Source organism: Molothrus aeneus, chromosome 5, assembly GCF_037042795.1.
Source record: "Molothrus aeneus isolate 106 chromosome 5, BPBGC_Maene_1.0, whole genome shotgun sequence".
Lineage (NCBI taxonomy): Eukaryota > Metazoa > Chordata > Aves > Passeriformes > Icteridae > Molothrus > Molothrus aeneus.
The window spans coordinates 34,331,236-34,350,478 of record NC_089650.1 but is presented as its reverse complement, the minus strand read 5'-3'; the positions used below and the strand labels follow the sequence as shown (position 1 = coordinate 34,350,478).

Genomic DNA, 19,243 nt, shown 5'->3' with positions numbered 1-19,243 from the left:
CTCTGTTCTAATCATCTGGTCTGTTGAATCCTTTTCTAAATGCCTGCTTTCTTGTACTTCCCCAATTCACTTAGGTATTACAGCAAAGCTGCATACAACACTGTGTAATCATTTGAGGTCCATGAAGATTATCAGTGCATCTGTCTCTTATCATTCAATTTATTAGCAGTTAATTCTGTTGTAGCAGTGGTAAAGATTTTCTGTTATTTGTGCTTCAGGCCGCAGGAATTGGATTAAAAATTAAATAAGAAACTTTTTTCCAGAATTCATCTCTATTTCGTTGTTCCTCATTTGATGAAATAGTTTTTCCTCTTTAGTAAGTTCAGCCAGAGCAGCTAGTGGTCAAAACATCAGCAGCCAGTTTTGCAGGCCTTGTTCACAAGCACTTCTCAGTGCATACTAATTTTTTTTTCCTACTTCCAACTGTCACTGTAGTGCTCTTTTGATATGAATCACTGAGGCATTGGCTGTATGGGGAAGACATGATTAAAAAATTCCTCTGGAGTCTTGCTACAAGGTTGACACAAATATATGATGCTGGGCATTTGCTCACAGATAATCCGGTAACTACTAAACCTAAATTTGGAGAGGTATTCATTTCTGTTGATGTGCAAAGCCCTCTGAATGGTGCACTGACAAAGGCCCACACAGACAATTTTGTCTATGATATCCCTTTTGGGGCCCTTCTCAGAACTTACCTACTCTGTGAGGTGAGCAGTAAATTGCAGCTTTGGACAATAACATACAGCAGTCAGAGGGGGTTAAAGAAAAAAGCCCTTGAACACAAACAGTAACACAGTGTACCAGTGTTCCCTGAAATGGGAGTCTCTAGCCTTGGTCCCCCTCAAGTCAGTGGTCACTTTTAGCATTGCAGTAGGACCTGAATTTCACCTTTGGTCTTTAAGGGTGCTGTGTGCAAGAAGACACACACTAAACCAGAGAGGTAGAAGCCCAGTCCATCAACATACCTTATTTTATGCCTAGGCCTTAGATTTCAGTACATAAAAGACTTTCCTGTACACAAAAGCATTTCAACTGCATCAGACTTTGCTTCTTCCTCTTTGACTGTTGCCCATCTGAAGTATAGAGAGTAGATAATTGTGAGGAGGACTGAAAAGACTCATTGAATAAATGGGAAAGAGAGAGAACAAAATAGAAGACAGTACCTCTGGACTCCCCCTCTTTCACTACTTTGCTGTATCTCCTTGATCACTTACCACATTTTCATTCACCTGTTTTGCCTTCCCCAAGTTACCTATCTGTGTTCATCTGCACTATTCTGTCTTCCCTCAGCCACTCAGACAAACCAGCTTGGAACTGTCATCTCCCTGTGCTCCAGCCCAGACCTGTCCCTTCCTGAAATGCACATCTTCCCCACACACCTGACCTGCTCCTTGGGCAGCTTTCAGGGCAGCTATGCCTGAAAATGCCCTGTAGCATCCCACTGAATCTTTTAAACTCTGGGAAGCTCTTCAGCTCCTTTGAATTCCAACAGTCTAGGGAGAAGGTTTTAAATTCATTTGCTAGTCTCAAAACTGTCACTATGAATGCTTTGAGTCAAAATTTGGGAACAGAGACCCAACTAACTGCTAGATGTTACTGTTAGCTTCCTGCTAGACATAAAGGTGAGTACTCCTGAGCAGTGCTGCAGCTTTGCTGCATTCACTGGGGCCTCTGTTTAATACAGTCATTTTTTATTGAGTTAGAAAACTTTAACCTATTTTTTCAATGTGACACTTCTAGTGCTGAAAAAAAAATGAAAACCATAAGCTGATTTTTATTTGCTGTTACGCAGGGATGTGTCATCCAACCTTTTGTCCTCTTTTCCTGTGACGGGGCTACATGGTTTAACTCATTTAAAATTAACAGGAAATCATGCCCTACAGAGTTTGATAACATCTGAAAATTTTCCAGAACTCAAGTGAGTATATCATTAAAACTAATAAGCCACATTTGTGTTCATGTGCAATGGAAGGTGTGTCAGTGTGTAACGCATGTTACTTCGTATTGTCAGTCTTTGATCTGTGCCATTAAAACTAAAGCAAATATGATAAAAATGATAGACTTATTTTATTATGCTCACTTTCAACTGAAGAAACTATGAAGGTTTTGAAATATTAACCCCAGTACTTGCTTAGTACGAGCCACATCTGCTTCCTGGAGATATGTTTCAAAAGCTGTTAAAACAATATCGCTGGCAGCTTAGTGATATGTCCTTCTTCTGTGGGACTGTGCTCACAGAACTCCCATTAAACATCATGAGAACACAGCAAATACAAGGGAAGAATATACTGCTGAAAGACCAAAAGATTTCACCTCTTATGTTTGAACATTATTTTTGATTAAGATTCAGATAATGAATCTTTTTATTAAGATTCAGATAATGTTTTCCCAGTATTGCTAACACCTTTTGATACCAATAATTTTTGTGGGTCCTCTGTGATACAGGAAGGAAGTGTCCTCTAATGACCATTTGCAGCTCTTTCACTCACTGGATGACCATGGCCTGTATGGAGCTTGAACCCATGACCTTGGCTTTATTAGCACAATGCTATAACCAGCTAAACTAATTTCAGGGTCACAGCAAAGAGCATTTTGTCTCTGACTTCAGAGTATTTGGGAGTTTCCCCTAACTCTCCTTTCATTTTTATATTTTAATTAGAAGATGCCAAGTGCAGCATATACTTTATCATGTTTTCCTGTAAAAAGTTTGGTATCAGAAAATATGAAGCAGCTAAACAGTATGAACATAGTTAGAAAATCACAGAGTGGTTGAGGTTGCAAGGGACCTTTGAGGCTGTCTTGTCCAACCATCTGCTCAGGCAGGAGCACCTGGAGCCTGTTGCCCAAGACCACACCAGAGAGCTTTTGAGTATCTCTGAAGATGGGGAGCCCATCCTTAGGTTTTCACTAGATTTGCCTTTTGCACTGGAAAAGGCCCAAGAGTCTGAGCAGCAGTCAGCTCAAGAAGTGAGCATTAATGAAAGGGGCTGGAGTGTTTGGAGTTCTCAGGAAGGGAATGATGAATAGAAGTGTGGAGCTGATTAAGGCTCTGTGTGCAGCACTGGAGGGATCCACCCTAGAATATTTCTGTGATGGCATGTTATCACAAACTGAGATAAGAGCTGCAAAAAATTGTTCCAAATTCAGGAAACAATGCCTTAAAGGTCTTAATAAACCCAAAAGTGGTAGTTTGTCACAGGGGAAATTAGGCAGTCACTTCATCATGTGCATGAAACTATAACATTAGCATTCAAAGTACTAGAGGCCTTAAACCTCTTTTACATTACAGATCTTGAGACAGGTCTCAGAGGCCAAGGAGCAAGTACCATAAAAATCATGACTGAGCTTATGTCATACTTTTTCTTCTCTCATTGGCTTTGCCCAAATGCTGAAGCAGGTGACAATTCTAAAATAATTGAAATTTCTTTAAAAGAATGTAAACACAAGAAAAGTGATTACTCCAACCTGGGAAATATATAGTAATGCATATACCCTGACCTAGAGGCATAAGAGGTGCTGCAGTAGTCCTAGAATAATCCAAGATTTTTAAAAATTCTTTTCTCAAAATTATATTCTATATGAATTTCCCTTCAGCAAAATTGTGTACATTACTCAAATGAAAGTACAGTGTACTTCATCTGGGCAAATTGTTAACAAGGATGTGTCCAACTAACTTAATTCTTTTTTGAAATTTATTCAAAGTATGATATCTAGAGTTAATTAACATCCATAAGAACAAATTATACCCAGTCAGGAGAGAATAGAGTAAAATCCTGACCTACAGTCTGCATGACTTTTACCATAAATCAAAATGAGGTCAAGATTTCACACAGGATCACTGTACAGAAAATGCACCAAGCACCAAACTTAAACAGAGATCTAAAACAAAATTTCACCATTTGCAATTTTTGTAACTAGCCAGTGGTTACATTAAAGACAAATTCCTGTATAAAAACTCCTACTCATCTAAATTCATCAAAACAGACACATCAAAGAGCTGAGCATCCCCTTCCCCATCATCAGCAATAGCACTAGCACACTCTGCAGAGCTGAGCCCAGCCTATTGCAGCAAGCCTTGAGGAGGCAAAGTCAGGCTGCCAGCCACTCCTTCCTTCTTTATCTGATGCTTTGATTCAGTGCTGAAAAGAACTCAGTGCTTTGCTTCATTCATCATAACTGTGCCTTCCTGTTCACCATTAACTCCACACCTTTGTGAGGGAGAAAATGACCTTGTGTTCTCTGCTACTTAATCTAAAAACAGAAAAAAGAGGCATTCCTTGCTAGAGGAAAAAAATTATCAAGGATACAGATATCATTAGTAAGATAAGGAGTATATAAAAATAAAGTTAGGCAGTGTTTCTAAGAGTTTAATTTGACAAAGTCCAAATCTAATCACCCACATCAAATAAGCACCAGCCATAAAAAGCACTGCCTCCAGCACTGTACACCTGAAAGTTCCTTCTTTTTTCTTTTTCTTTTTTTTTTTTGTGTTAAATGTAGTTTTTGTGAAGAAAAAAACAACCCCTCTGTCACCAAGAAGATTTCATACTTATTTCCCTGCTTTGTAAATTATGTTTTGTCCTCTGTGTTCTGGGTTGCAGCCATTGTGTGCAGTTGGGCTTTGCACACAGATTAAGCAGCATTTGCTAATTTAAGGATTATGTGTATATCCTAATAACACAGGCTGCAGAAAAAACAAACATAAACTGTCCAGATTTAAGAATGGATGTTAGAAATACCTACAGAGAGGATAAGAAATGGGAGTCTTGGTCTTTAAATATCATTTAAAAACTATGGATATTTTTGGCCACATGATCAAAGTAGTGGACCTATACAATGTGGGAAGTCCACATTTCCAGTGTATGACAGGCCAGCAGGGTGGGAGGAGCACAAGATCTGGAAATCTGTCATAGAGCTGTTTGAATAATCAGAGAATAGAATACATTTCTGTCAGTCTCTTGTGCCTAAAATATCCACTAACTCTTCATTCATCCAGTTATATCAATGTCCTTCCAAAGGTCTGAAGCCACAAGTTGCAGGGATCACCTTGCAGAACTGTCAGCATTACTTTTGATAATTGTTTTTGTTGTTCCAAAAAAAAGGGAATTTCTATTTGGGGATTGGGATTGTTTTTATCCCAGATGATTAGCTATGGGTTAGTCTAGCAATCAATGGGTTTAATACTAGTTTATTTAAGAAGGGCTTGTGGGAAATGTGTTCAAAAATGTTTAATCAAGATAATCTCCTTATGTTAAAGGATGGCATGCAGATGAATGCATTAGAAATTAAATATTTAAATCTGCTGGCCTGTGGTTGCTTGACAGTTGGATCTTGGTTATCTTGAACTTTTATTGAGTACCCTAAAAATTTTGTATTGAGTACAAGACTACAGATTATTGTGGTTAATTTCCAACAGAAATGTAAGGTTATATAACCTAAAAGCTCCCAAATGCACTAATTTAAAAAATCACTTTAGAACTTAAGATTCCGTTTGTTCCCCTTTGTACCGAGTTTTTGGCCAGTGCACAAGTCTAAGTCCTGTTGGCACTGGGCCTGATTCAGCTTGATTTCTCTGCAGATTTCCCAGGGGGTTAGAGGTTGCTTATTACACTCATTATGTTAATTTACATGATTAACCTGTTGAAAGTAATCTGATAGGAGGATCTAGTTCTACTTTATTCCTTTTAAGTTAATTCAGAATAACTTCTAATCACCTCTTTATCTTTGAACTTTTTGCTATATTGGGCTTTGGGAATTAAGGTGAGTTATTAGGTTTTGTTATGTGCTGTTGATGAACTGTGCAAATTAAATAGCTTTGCTTCCAAAGCATAAAATATATCTATGGAATAGAAGCAGTCTAAAGAACTCAGAAAGTAGTTCTTCCATGCTCCCCCTGAATTTGCACATCCGCAAAGGAATTAAATTCATAGCACAGCAGAAATGTGTACTTTTCTGACAACAGGAGCCTTCATAAACATTGGAACTCACTGACATATATTAGTGTTAGAAATAAAAACAGTCTTAAAATAATTAAGAATGAGTATCCAGGTAATGACTGTTCTCCTTTTTAAGATAATTAATAAAGTAAAACCTTGCTCTCAGTGACATTTCACACACAGTGCCTGATTCACTCACCTTTTGGTTTAGAACACTGTTTCTTGTGCAGAAGATCAAGAAACAATCTCCTTTTTGCCATTTTACTGTGAAATGAGTTCAAGGTGGAGAGAGGTGAATAAAGCTTGATTTCCAAAAGATCTCATACTTCCTGAAGTGGAGAAATTCAATTTTGGAAGTGTTTTGGTTTTGCCTGGTAGGCAGGTTGTGATCTTTGGATGTGCTTTTTTTTAAAAGAAATCATTAAGGAAGTAAGTGTTGGACAAACTGTTGATTTGCACAGTAAAATCATTGAAAATCATAAAAGCAGAAATACAGTTCTGAGTAACATTCACTCAACAGCAAGACATAGATCTCCCACTTTCATATCTCCTATGAAAACACATAAGAAAACTTCAGTATGCTTTTTCTAAAATTAGCCTAGAAACCACCTGCATTTCCAATGAGGAATTTTATTTGCGAATTCTCATTTTGCATTATCGTGACTAATTTTTACTCAGAGATGGTTTGCTTTCAGTTGTGGATATTTAGACTATTTCCTTTGTGTTAACTGTAGAGGAGCAGTACATTCCAGTAACTCTGGTGCTTAACCACTATCATGGTATGCTGCCTAATTCTTCTGCAGGGTCATGGAAATGCCTTATGCCTATCAGTGCTGTGCCTTTGGAGCTTGTGAGAACCACTACAGAATCTCCAGCCAATGGAACAAAGATGATAATAGCAGCCTTGATGACTTTCATAGAAAGGATTCTGGACTGCTACAAATTCAAGGTAACCATCATCTTAGGCTTTTAAGTCTACCTGTGAGCAACCTGTGCTTTTAAATAAATCCAAAAGTCTTTACAGTCATAGGCGTGGCCTCTCCCTGTCTCTTGCTTAATAATATGTTATTTAAGTATTCCTGTGCTTAGCAAACTCATTATTTTAGGTCTGCCATTCAAAAATCTCACTTTCTTATGCAACTCATCTTTTCATCCAAATAATAGCTATAATAATGTAGTAAATTAAATCTTCCCTTTATATGAGAGACAGGGTAGATCAGCTGGTATGTAACTCCATACAAGATCAGGCCAGCAAAGATGTAGTTTCTTGCAAGCCTCAAAATGGAACATATCCTAGGCTTACCCAGAGACTTCAGGATGAGTAATAGCCAAAATATGTGGCTACTTTGGCATATTGTCTTATAGAATCATAGAATATGCTGAATTAGAAGGGACCCACAAGGACCATCCAGTTCAGCTCCTGACCATGTGCAGGACAGCCCCAGTAATCACTCCATGTGCCTGAGAGCATTCTTCAAACACTTCTTGATCTCTGGCAGGCTTGGTGCTGTGACCATTTACCTTTGGAGCCTCTTCCAGTGCTCTGAGTGAAAAACCTTTTCTTTATATCCAACCTACACATGGCTCAGCTTCATGTCATTTCCTTGAGTCCTGTCCCTGGTCATGAGAGGAAGAGTTTGGTACCTGCACCTCTGCCTCCCCTTGTGAGGATGTTGCAGACACAATGAGGTCTCCCCTCAGTCTCCTCTTCTTGAGGCTGAACAGACCAAGTGACCTCAGCTCCTCATACACCTTCCCCTCAAGGCCCTTCACCATCCTCGTGGCCCTCCTTTGGAAGATCTCTAATATCTTCAGCTTTATATCTTTCTGATATTGTGGCACCCAGAACTGCCCCCAGCACTTGAGGTGAGGCTGCCCCAGTGCAGAGCAGAGCAGAGCAGGAAAATCCCCTCCCTTGCCTGGCTGTGATGCTGTGCCTGATGCAGCCCAGGACAGGGCTGGCCCTCCTGGCTGCCAGGGCACTGCTGACTCGTGTTCAACTTGCCATGGTCCATTACGCCCTGGTCCCTTTCTGCAGGGCTGCTCTCAAGCCTCTTGTTCCCCAGTCTACGCACATAACCAGGATTGCCAGAGAGGGCATTTGTTCTGCAGAACACGAGACTACTGCATTTTTCTTCCCCTTCAGCACCAAGTCTGTTACTAGATCTGTTACATAGGGGCACACATACATTGACACCGCCCTGTTGCTTTCTGTGCTGTCTCTGCCCCTGCAAACCAGTAAGTCTCAGAGTTCAACAAGAGTAGAGCAAAGAATATGTGCTAGTGATGACAAAAGAAACACAGAGTGCTTGACAATTCTTAGTAGTATGGCACAACAGCAGAATTCATATTTTAAACTCCTTCCTAGGCAGTCATCACACTGAAATTAGGCAATAGAGAATAATCATGTACCTGTACATTATTATTTTTACAGAAAATAATCCTGAGTACATTAATTCAAAACCAAGTAGACATATGTCTGCTTCTGCTCACGATTCAGCAGGGAAAGAGATAAGACCAGACCTTAAATACCATAGGCATTTTTGCAACTTTTACTAAAAAAGCTTTTCCTGAAAATTGCAGTAACAATTCTGGGTTTTTCTCCCCCCAATAGATGAACGTGATTTTGAGGACTTTTTTCTTGACTTTGAAGAAGATTTGAAATCTCATCATTCAGTGCAATGCTCACCCTCTCCAGGTATGAAACTGCCAGACAGATAGGAATTCAAGGACAGTGTTAGTAGATGTTTGAGATGCAGAACAAACTGTGCATCAGGTACTAGGACAGCCACATGATGTGCAGTAATTTGATGAGTGCAATACAAACACATAGCACTGTAATATACAGTTTTGCATTGAATTCTACAAAACTATTCAGCTACTATGAGTGTAGCAAGCTTTGCCCAGTCACCAAGCTCTGGGCCCCTTTTCACCAGAACTGATACCCAATCAAGAAAATGAGAAAGACTCTCCTACTAACATACAGATGATAAAGGCAGCGGAATCTTTGCTCTCTCAGTCTTTTGCAAAGCTGAAGTAATTCTTCTGAACATCACAGAGTTATTTTACACATCAGCAGCTTGAACAACACACAGTTTAGGTCTATGTCTAGGAAATACCAATCACTACTGCATTGGTGTGCACAGTCCCTCACAAAGGACACCCAGCACACTGTTATTGTCTTCGTAGAATGTCATGGTCATAAGTTTTGATTGTTTGATGTTCAGCAAACACTGAGCCATATCACTAGCCATTCTTTCATTGTGAAACATCAACAAAAAACCCCAAGTGACAACTTGTACTTCAGCATTCATTTTAAGCCACGATTCTTGTTTGCAACAGCAACTAATAGCAAAGTTTTTTAAGTTATATAAAGAGGAATAGAAAGGCAGGAAGTCAAAGAATAGAGTTGTTTGACTGTCACATATTCCCTAATGGCCTCAAGATAAGTTCTGAGTTCATTAAAACATTTCTGTCTTCAAGGTAAGTTATCGCCAGACCTGACAGAAATTTTAGCTTGGATTTTTCAAATAGTATCTTAGAAAAACTTGCAATAGATGCAAGTAAACCCTTATGCTTACTTAATGCTTAATTGCAATAGATGCAATAGATCCTTATGCTTACTTAATGGCCACAGCTGTAGTTATAGGGAGGTCATTTCAGCTGCAGGGTTTATGTCTTCATGGAAAAGCACAGGCCACTGTGAGGGGCTTGCCTAGCTGGCTCATACCAAGACATGTAATGTTTCTTTGGCTGCAGAGCATTCTTCAGCTTCAACCAAACAGCATATGCACCTCAGTATACAGAGAGTACTTCAAATGTTCAGCAAGCTTCAGTCATAATGACCTGTCTTTAGACACAGGAGATCCAAAAAGGCAGCACTCCCAAATGCAAAGAGAGACACAATTTTCTTGGACAATTACACAATTTTCTTGGACTGTGTAATGACATGTTATGAGGTAGCCAAAGTGCATCTCCCCATATCCATTACATCACCAGGACTCATCAGGAACCTGTTTTAATTTAGTTAGAGGTAACATTTTCAGCTTTTTTCACACACTGACAAATATCACAGCATTTCTTGAAACTGCAAGATTTGACATTCACATTGCAGTAGTACTGCCAGGCACAAAAGCTACTGTGATGAAGGACAAAGACTCATGTGCACCACTAATGCAATATGCATCACACATTTAGCAGCAAGTAATCAAGGTCTCAGATTTCTCCAGAGAAAGAGTGAATTTCCAGCTCCCTTTTTATACTAAAACTCACTCTTTGGCTGGACTGAGAATCTGCAAGAAGCATGAGCTTTAGGGTCGTAGAAAGCACAAGTGTTTTTTTGTTTACATGGGCTTCCCTTACCCTTTTTATTTTGGCATTTCAGGTCCCTTCAAACCATGTGACCATCTGTTTGGTAGCTGGCTGATCAGAATTGGAGTGTGGACCATAGTGGGTTTGACCTTTATTTGTAATGCACTGGTGTCTGCTACAGTTTTCAGGTCTCCATTGTATATGTCCTCCATAAAGCTCTTGATTGGTTTAATGGCCATTGTAAATGCCCTGATGGGCCTGGCCAGCGGGGTACTGGCCGGCGTGGATGCATCCACTTTTGGTAGCTTTGCTCAGTACGGAGCACAATGGGAAAGTGGAATTGGTTGCCAAATAACTGGCCTTCTCTCCATTTTTGCTTCAGAGGCTTCCATATTCCTCCTTACCCTAGCTGCACTCGAACGTGCATTCTCTGCAAAGCATGCTACAAAGTTTGAAACAAAATCCTCCACTGCTAGCATAAAAATTGCCATTTCCTTTTGCTTCATGTTGGCACTAATCATTGCCGTGATACCCCTTCTCACTGGAAGTGATTATGGGGTTTCTCCGCTTTGTTTGCCACTCCCCTTTGGAGAGTCCACTGCTATGGGCTACATGGTAGCACTGGTATTGCTGAACTCCCTTTGCTTTCTGGTAATGACTGTTGCTTATACAAAGCTCTACTGCAGTTTAGAAAAGGGAGAACTAGACAACATTTGGGATTGCTCTATGGTCAAACATATAGCCTTGCTACTTTTTACTAATTGCATTCTTTATTGCCCTGTGGCCTTCTTATCTTTTTCCTCCTTACTAAACCTCACTTTTATCAGCCCAGAAGTGATTAAGTCAATACTTCTAGTGATTGTCCCACTGCCAGCATGCCTAAACCCACTGCTTTATATACTTTTCAATCCACATTTTAAGGAGGATTTGGGAAGTCTGCGAAAGCAAACTTTGATATGGAGGAGATCAAAACATGCCAGTCTGATCTCTGTGAATTCAGAAGACATAGAAAAACAATCTTGTGACTCAACACAGGCATTGGTAACCTTCACAAGTGCCAGCATATCATATGATATGCCCACCAGCAGTTCCCTAATGCCACCCTCTTATCAAATGACAGAAGGCTGCAGTCTTTCGTCAGTCGCATTTGTTCCCTGTCGCTAGTTGCAGAAACAGTACAGAAAATACCTCTGTTTACAAAATTTTTAATCCCAAAAGTAAGTGTGAATGTGTGCATACGAGTGTAGAGTGCCTCTAAATTATTATGACACACCTCAGAAAACAGACAATGACAAAACTTGAGGCAGGCTGAAAATCCAATACTTGAGCCTGCTCAGCCTGCTCCTGAAATGCTGGGATGAAGAGGAGAAATGAAAGCTGGTAAAGTTTGTGCAGTTATGTCAGCTGCTCTCTTTTAAAGTAGCACTACTCAGAAAGGGCATCAGTTGCTCAAGAACAAAAATAGCATATTAAAGTTGTAATATTTTTTCAAAGCATCACCTGATGTTTTCAGGGTTGGGTTATTTTTTTCCTGTTTATTGCAATTTGGTTTTAATTACAGTTTTTCAGTGCCATGATTGTTTTTTCTAAGCATTTGTGTATGGCATTTGTTCAGCAAGGTATCTAAATGGAAGAGTAGTCCTGTTCAAGCCATAAACGTTTCTGCCGAATACCTTTAATGAAGTTCATGTTTGATAAAGCTGATTAAATGGTTTAACTGGCACTGGGTTTGGATTTTGGAAGTCATCTAACTTGACAAAACATTTTTGATTGTCAGCAAAAGCTAAAAAATTAACATGATGTGAAAGAAGTTAATCAAAATCCTGTCAAGCATTTAAAATGTAATTGTAAATGGCAAGACATTGTCACATGGGTATTTTTCTAATGAGGTTCTGAACAGTTTGGTCCTGAATTGCTTTCATGCCAGTAGAATTACTCCCAGAATTACTGAAGATAAAATTGACAGATGATTAGTTTAATCAGAAGGTGGAAATACTACAGAGGAAGTCATCAATATAAAAAATTGGCATGCTGAGAACTTTCAAAGGACACCAAAGGCACTCAGACAGAAACGTTAATTTAAGGTAATTTGTCTAGGAACAAAAACTGTAATCCTGCTCATGGCATGATCTCTGTCTCATGAAATAGTGATTCAAGAAAGCTGCTAGTTCTTAGTCACTAGTCAGTTGAAGGTTTAGAGGTCACCATGTCCTTTTGGATAAGGATAGCCAATATCCTTAGCCAAGGCAATATCAAGTAGGAGTGAAGAGGTTGTGTGATCTGTGTTCTTAGCACTGATGCAAGCACTCCTGGGATATTGCAAACACTTATTGCATTCACATGTTGTAAAGAACATTGTGAAATTGGAAAGGATATGAATATCATAAATTTAAAAGAACTTAAGAAATAGATGATTTTATCACAGTTTATAAGTAGCTACTTCTGGGATACAGAAGTTTGAAGGCAGAGGACTACTCATCTGAGAGGAGACTCTGGTATGCTTAAGTGGAAATTGACATTAGGGGCATGCAGCATAGAAATAAAGGTGAAAATTGTTGATAGAGATGGTCATTAGCTTGTGAAATTACTGTCACCAAAAATTTCTAAATTCATATTGGATGTATTGCCAAAAAGATACTGGAGCAGCTGTTGAAATCCAGGGACTTCTGATGGCTTTAGTTTAGGAAAACGCTTGATTAGATTAACAGAATTCTCTGACTTTAAACCTGTTAATACTTTGCTGAATCAAGGCATGTATGTTTACACATCAGAAGCATCCTAGTTAGAAAGAAGAGACTTCAGTCCTTGCCAAGTCTACTGTTAAAATATCTCAGACAACAAAGCCACCTAGAATATAATTCTTTGACCTCATCCAAGCCGTCAGGGGATATCCCAGTATTGTTTTCTCAGAGCTGGCAGCTTTTGCTTAAGTAAGCTGATCGTTTGAGACAGAAAAATACACAAACTTACCTATTTTTGTTGTTGTTAAAAAGAGCTCCCTGGGGAGTAACATTTAATAGCCCAGTATTCACTGCTCAGTTAATGGCCACTCAGCCTCCAGGTGAATGAGACCAATTTTTTAACATTAGGAAGGTTAGGCTAGGCCCAGCAATTAAGGTAATCTGTTACAGATGATCTCTGTTGTTCATCTGTTCCTGTACATAAAACTACCTGGGACTCCAAGAATGGATTTTCACAATGAAGAATTTGCTGCCAACAGTGCAAATGCCTTAATTTTCTTGTCCATTCACACTGGCATATTTTTAGTTTTGCAGTTACAGATGGCATCAGTTGACTTTGGCTGACATGTTCATCCTTCAGGAAAAAAAAAAATGAACCAATTCTGAAATTATGTATGATAAAGTCAGCTGGGTACTTATCTTAATCCTTTATCTCTTGTGGCTTTTGAAGCAGTGCAGCACACAGCTGCAGAAACTATGCCTGAAACCACTTTGGATTAAACAGAGGATCAGTCAACCATTGCACAATACCTATTACCATGTTTACTTAGCTTTAATTTAACTGGGGTCCATCTGTGCTGCTCTGCTTAATGTCAGTGAGGTTCCTTTCAGCTTGCTATATTTAAGAAGTTTGTAAAGAAATTTGAGAAGCAAAATAATGTTGTAATTCTGAAGGCTAGTTAAAAAAATCTTCTTTTATCAGAGCTTTTCTAGCTTGCAGAAGGTCCTAAAGGCTTTGTGACTTATTTTTATAAGCATGTTTGAAATATTTTGATCAGATATTTTTAACTTGAAATTGTTAAAATTCATTTAACAGATTTTTAAAGTAAAATGTGTAAATATAGAACTGTATTTATTATTACAGTGAAATGCAACTACAGTAAAGGACATGAGATTAAGCCCTGTACAGTTTCATATTGATATTTGCTATACTTTCTGCTCATATAGTTTACTAGATTCATTATCTGTAAATAATATAATGTAAATGTGTAGTGATTGTAAATAGGTGACATGCTTTCTTTTCTATCAGTGTTCTGAACATATGTAAGTTGTAATAAAATGTGACTACACAGTAAAGAGCATTTAATCACGACCTAACACCTCACAAAATGGTGTGCTTTCTCAATTAATCCTTTCCAATTTATTGTAATACTTACACTAACCTCCCTAGGTGTCTGAAATTCTTGACAAAATATAAATTACAGGTTGTGTGCCATAAAAAAAAAAAAAAAAAGAAAAAGAAAAAAAGAAAAAAATAGTGTAGGAAAAAAAAGAATAGTAGTGTTTCATTTCAACACAGACTAAATCTATTACCAAAACTTCCCTCACAGACCCTTATGAGCAGATCCCACTCCCTGTGCATGGTGCTGTGCCTCGCTAGTGACCTCTCACAATTGCCACAGGTGACACCAGCACCTCCAGCCGTGTGACAAGGGTGTGCCTCAGGTCAGGTACAAGTTACCCACAACCTGCAGACCCTACACAAGAGAGGTGCAATTCAGCTCCACTTCTAATCCTGCTGCTTCTAATAAGACAGCAAATTCTCCCACATCATTCCTTATTTTCTCTCCAACCCCTAATCTGGCAGGTGAAGCCAGTGAGGGGATAACCAAAGAGCTGGCAGGGCTCATCTGATATGTGACAGGGGACAGCAGCTCCATCAGGTCTGAAATGGATGCAGGTGCTGAGGGCAAATGATAGGTGGGGCTTGAGAGAGGTTGCTCAGGCTGCACCAGAACTTCCAGCTCAGTTGAATTAAAGGCAGGCAGCAGCTGAGCACAGCTTGTTGTCACTTGGTAGGCAACAAGAACAGGTGGAACAGTGCATGCATTCTTGTTAAGAGAGACTGCAGCATGCAACAGTTACACCTGCTTGGTTTTTGGAGATGGGGATTGTGGGTCATTCCTATGAACTACTTGAAAGAAAGAAGTAAAATGCCAATTAAGCAAAAACTCTCAGAAAGCAATTGTTTAGTCAGGAATTCATATGGCAAGTAATGAATTATAAAGATTTTTTAAAAAGAAAGTAGAATTCTCCTTTATTTAAATGGATTTTACACTAGCATGGAGGTTCTCAGGATAGATGAGGCTACTTTGGGGAAGGTCATTCCAGCCAGAAGGGCCTGTGCAGAAGAAGTACGTTTGTTGGGTGAGTTTTATAATAGTCTTATTGGGATAGGACAGGACCAACAGAGAATGGGAATAAGTCATTAATTATCTTTAGGAGCAAAAACCAGAAGTATGACAAAGAGCATAGGGGAATGCATAACTCAGGGAGGACAGAGGCCTTCAGGAGACAGGATGCAAATGGGTGGAATTTTATGAGATATTTATGAATATTTATGAGATGTTAAGAAGCATGATGGAATTTTGTGAAGAATGGGGAGCTCAGAGTGGATACAAAAAGATGGAAGTGTTGTGATGGCTAAGGACATAGAAATGGTGAGAAAACAAGCAAGTAAAGATAATTTCACATGCAAGTGTGCACTAGACAGTGTAAACAATACAGGAACCATAAGGAAGAAGAATGAAATTGCATTATTTTAGGAGGAAGATAGTACAACTTGAATAATGAAGAGAAAGAGAATACCTACAAAGGAAGAATGAGCTGGTTGATGAAAGCCTCGATGCAGAAGGGAAAAACAGGCACTGTGGTTATAATCTTGATATGTGGAAGAAAGACTTTTATTAACTATGTACCAAATAGTGAGCAGTAGTGCCTGAGGTCACAGCTTCAGTGTTCTGAGCAATGTGCCAGCACACATGCACAGGGGACTTCTCCCTGGAAGCTCTCATCCACAGACCTGTAGTTTTCTCTGCAGTAACAACTGAAGGAGAGTTTACTGCAGGCTTGTGCAATGGGTTATTTAGGGAGGCCAGACATAGAATGCCTCTACTCAGGCTCACTAGATAGATCACTGAGTTCTATTTGGGAACTCAGTCCCCAGAGAAGTTGCAGATGGCCAAGAAAAAAAGAGCCAGTCAGAGATACAGTGAAAGCCATAAAGAAGGTGGGATCACCTGTAAAATAATGGATGGGATAAAGGCCAAGCCTTAGCAGACACCAGCAGAGAAGCACAGAGAATAACACCACATAAGCAGTGCTGTACCAGGTGGGCATGCAGCTTCAGTCTCTGCCCCCAAAAGAGAGGAGAATTTCCCTGACTAATCTGGTGATCATAATTGATCTCAAATGGAGACCAGCCACTTGTGCAGTCCTTGCTGTTGCTGCTGCTCCATATTTGCTTCATCCCTCTGTGACCTACATGTACTAGACAGTAGTAGTGACCCTATGTATACTAGACAGTGAGAAAGCTGCTACCATGTAAAGTACCAGACTATCTCCTATCCAAATCACCTGTAACAGGAATTTTGGCTTATTGGGGGCACCACTGTTTTCCTCTGACTGTTGTGTAAAACTGTATAAATATAAAAATATTTAATAGATATAAAAATATATAAAAATATAATAATCAGACATTTCTCTGTCATAGTTTAGGGTGCTATATGAAAGGTAAGCTGCTGAAAATTTCATTGATCAAACACTTAAGAAGGACTCAAATAATTTAAAATGTAGTAAAAGTAATGTTTTCCTTAGGAAGACACTGGAAGACAAGGTAGTGGAGACAGAAGAGAAAGAACATGGATACAAAAAGCTGACAATATAAAAACAGAAATTGGATCACAACAGCAGCAGTGTGTCAGAAAATTCTTTCCAGATCCATGAAGCAGAGTAATTGTGCAGATGCTCAGGTGCTGCAGAAGACAGCTCTCAAACTCCAGGAGAGCTGTACTGCTTCCACCAGCAAGGGAGGGACCAGGGTCTCCACCAGCCATAATTAACATCTCATGTTCTCTTTCATTACCATGTTCCAAACAAGGGATTAGTCTGTCCTTCTGCAACAATGTTATTGTGAAAAATAATGTGAAGCTAAGCCTAGAAAACTGATTGAACACTTTATATGTCTTTGCTTGAACAGAATCCCAGCTACATGTGATTAGAAATTTTAAAGGAAAATGGAAATTTACCCATGCTAATATACAAAGCAGAAGAGATCCCATGTGTTATACCTAACCCTGGCAAATATACTGGAAAGAAAAGGCAGTATCAACATTAGGAACATCTTGTTCATATAATGAGAATCACAGACTTGTGCTCCAGTGACTCCGGAGATAAAGGAAACATGATTATGTTCTCTCCATAAAAAAAACTTGTTGTGGCATTTTCAAAATTATCTAAAGATCCAATCTCAGTCATAAGAGAAAACAAACATTAAGAATATTCCTCTTGAGAGCTGGCCCATAGCCAGGATTTCTAAAAAACTTAGCCACAGACAAAGAGTCCACTTAAAATCCCTATTTAATTTTTTCACAGGTGGCAACTTGTCACCTTTACTTCCACTTGTCAAGTAAAAAATATGCTTTGCTTACAAGAGGAAAACTGTTCATCTGTGAATCTAAATACTTCCACTAAGTTTTATGCATGCACATACCAGAGTCTTCTGCAGGCAGTCTTGAAGGTCTCAGGACTCCAAAACTAATTCTTGAAGGAAGTTTCAAGCATCTCCTTCTGCATCTGGTGTCATTCTCTACATGCAATCACTGTTTAGACAGGTGTCTGCAGTTATTAATTCAGTTCCATACATAACAACAGCTTCTCAGGACTATCTATAGAGGTCACTGCAGTTATGCTCAGCATTTCCCATTCATCAACTAACCTATTCCTGGAGGAAGGAGCTCTCTCAGCCTTCTAAGAAAAAAGTAATAGGGGAGACTGTTCTACTCAAAACAGGTGTTTCATCTCTCATAGGAAGTACCACAGCCCTCTGGGAAGTCCTTCTAGGCCTCTTTACTGGCTGACTATGAAAATGAACTCCAGAGAGCTTTGTGTGGTGAGAGAATGAATTCTGGAATATGAAATCAGTGCTTCAGAGTGAGACACTGAAATGCTGGTGGTGAATGGCTCAAACAATTGGCCATTTGCAAAAGCAGCAGGGGCTTTGCTGACAAAGACATGCAAGGGAAGAGCCCAGGTGCAGAGGGGATGCACACCCTCCACCAGAGGCTACAAACAGGGGTTTGAGCCAGATAAGGGAAGAGAAGAAGCAGATCTTGGGAGATGGGATAGTGCTTTTTATCATCCCAGAATCTTACATTATGTAACTGGCTCAGGTGTAAAACTTACCTCTGAGGGAGACACTGGGACATTTACAGGTAGGTCTAAAGGTTCATCCCTTGTGATGGGGTATAATTGGTTCAACTGTGCTGATGTGAGAGGCAGGTGTCATATCTTAGAAGGTGTCATAAACCATCAAAGATCCCTGAAGTGCCACATGATCCACAGTGTTGCATCAGACAGTGTAAATCTGCCCTGTCAGAGGAGGTACCTGGGCATTCCCACTGAGCCTGAGCATATATTAACACACTGGACTTTGTGTTTCATGGGCTTCCCCCAGGCAGACCAAGGCTGCCACCATCACCTCGACCAGCAGAGATCTAAATTGCAAGAATCAAATCTCATCACTGCATCCAAGAATGGTGACTGTATACCTTTCTCCTTTCTTTTTCTTCTCTCTACTTTCTCTTTTTCTCCCTTTCTTCTCCCAACTTCTTCTCAAAATATATTGTAAGCCAGACTAAAAACTTGTAGTCAGTGCCTCAGTAAGTGCCTTGTTATGTCTGGGTAAGTTAAAGGTGGCTACACTTAAGTTTTCAAAGCTAAATTTTGTGAAATTCATTACTTTGTCTGGATCTGGTTTTAAAATGTGACAAGTACCTTAGTCTGCCTTAATGTTCTAAAGTTTTCAAGCAAATTCTTGTTATTCAACCTCCTGAGAATTTTGTTGCTTCTTCTGTGCACCATCCAGAGTGAATCCAACAACATTCCCCTAAACCCATGGAGTGGATTGCAGCATAACATTTTAATGCATGAAGTGGGAAAACAGTTTCCTGACATAACAGAATGCCTTACTGTGAATGCAAAGTATGAGGAAATTTGCTTTATTTGATATATATTCATCCCAGTGTGCAGATA

At 39.4% G+C, this 19,243-nt stretch overlaps 1 protein-coding gene across 1 annotated transcript in view; it reads left to right on the top strand.

The window, feature by feature from the left end:
* The window catches only part of LGR5 (leucine rich repeat containing G protein-coupled receptor 5), an 88,935-nt gene extending 77,517 nt beyond the window's left edge, over positions 1-11,418 (top strand). The window contains exons 15-18 of the mRNA XM_066549962.1: positions 1,796-1,921; positions 6,743-6,888; positions 8,554-8,637; positions 10,324-11,418. Of these exons, the coding sequence (XP_066406059.1) occupies positions 1,796-1,921; positions 6,743-6,888; positions 8,554-8,637; positions 10,324-11,414 (1,447 nt within the window). The 3' untranslated portion in view covers positions 11,415-11,418. The remainder of the gene's footprint in view (positions 1-1,795; positions 1,922-6,742; positions 6,889-8,553; positions 8,638-10,323) is intronic.
* Positions 11,419-19,243: the final 7,825 nt, after the last annotated feature.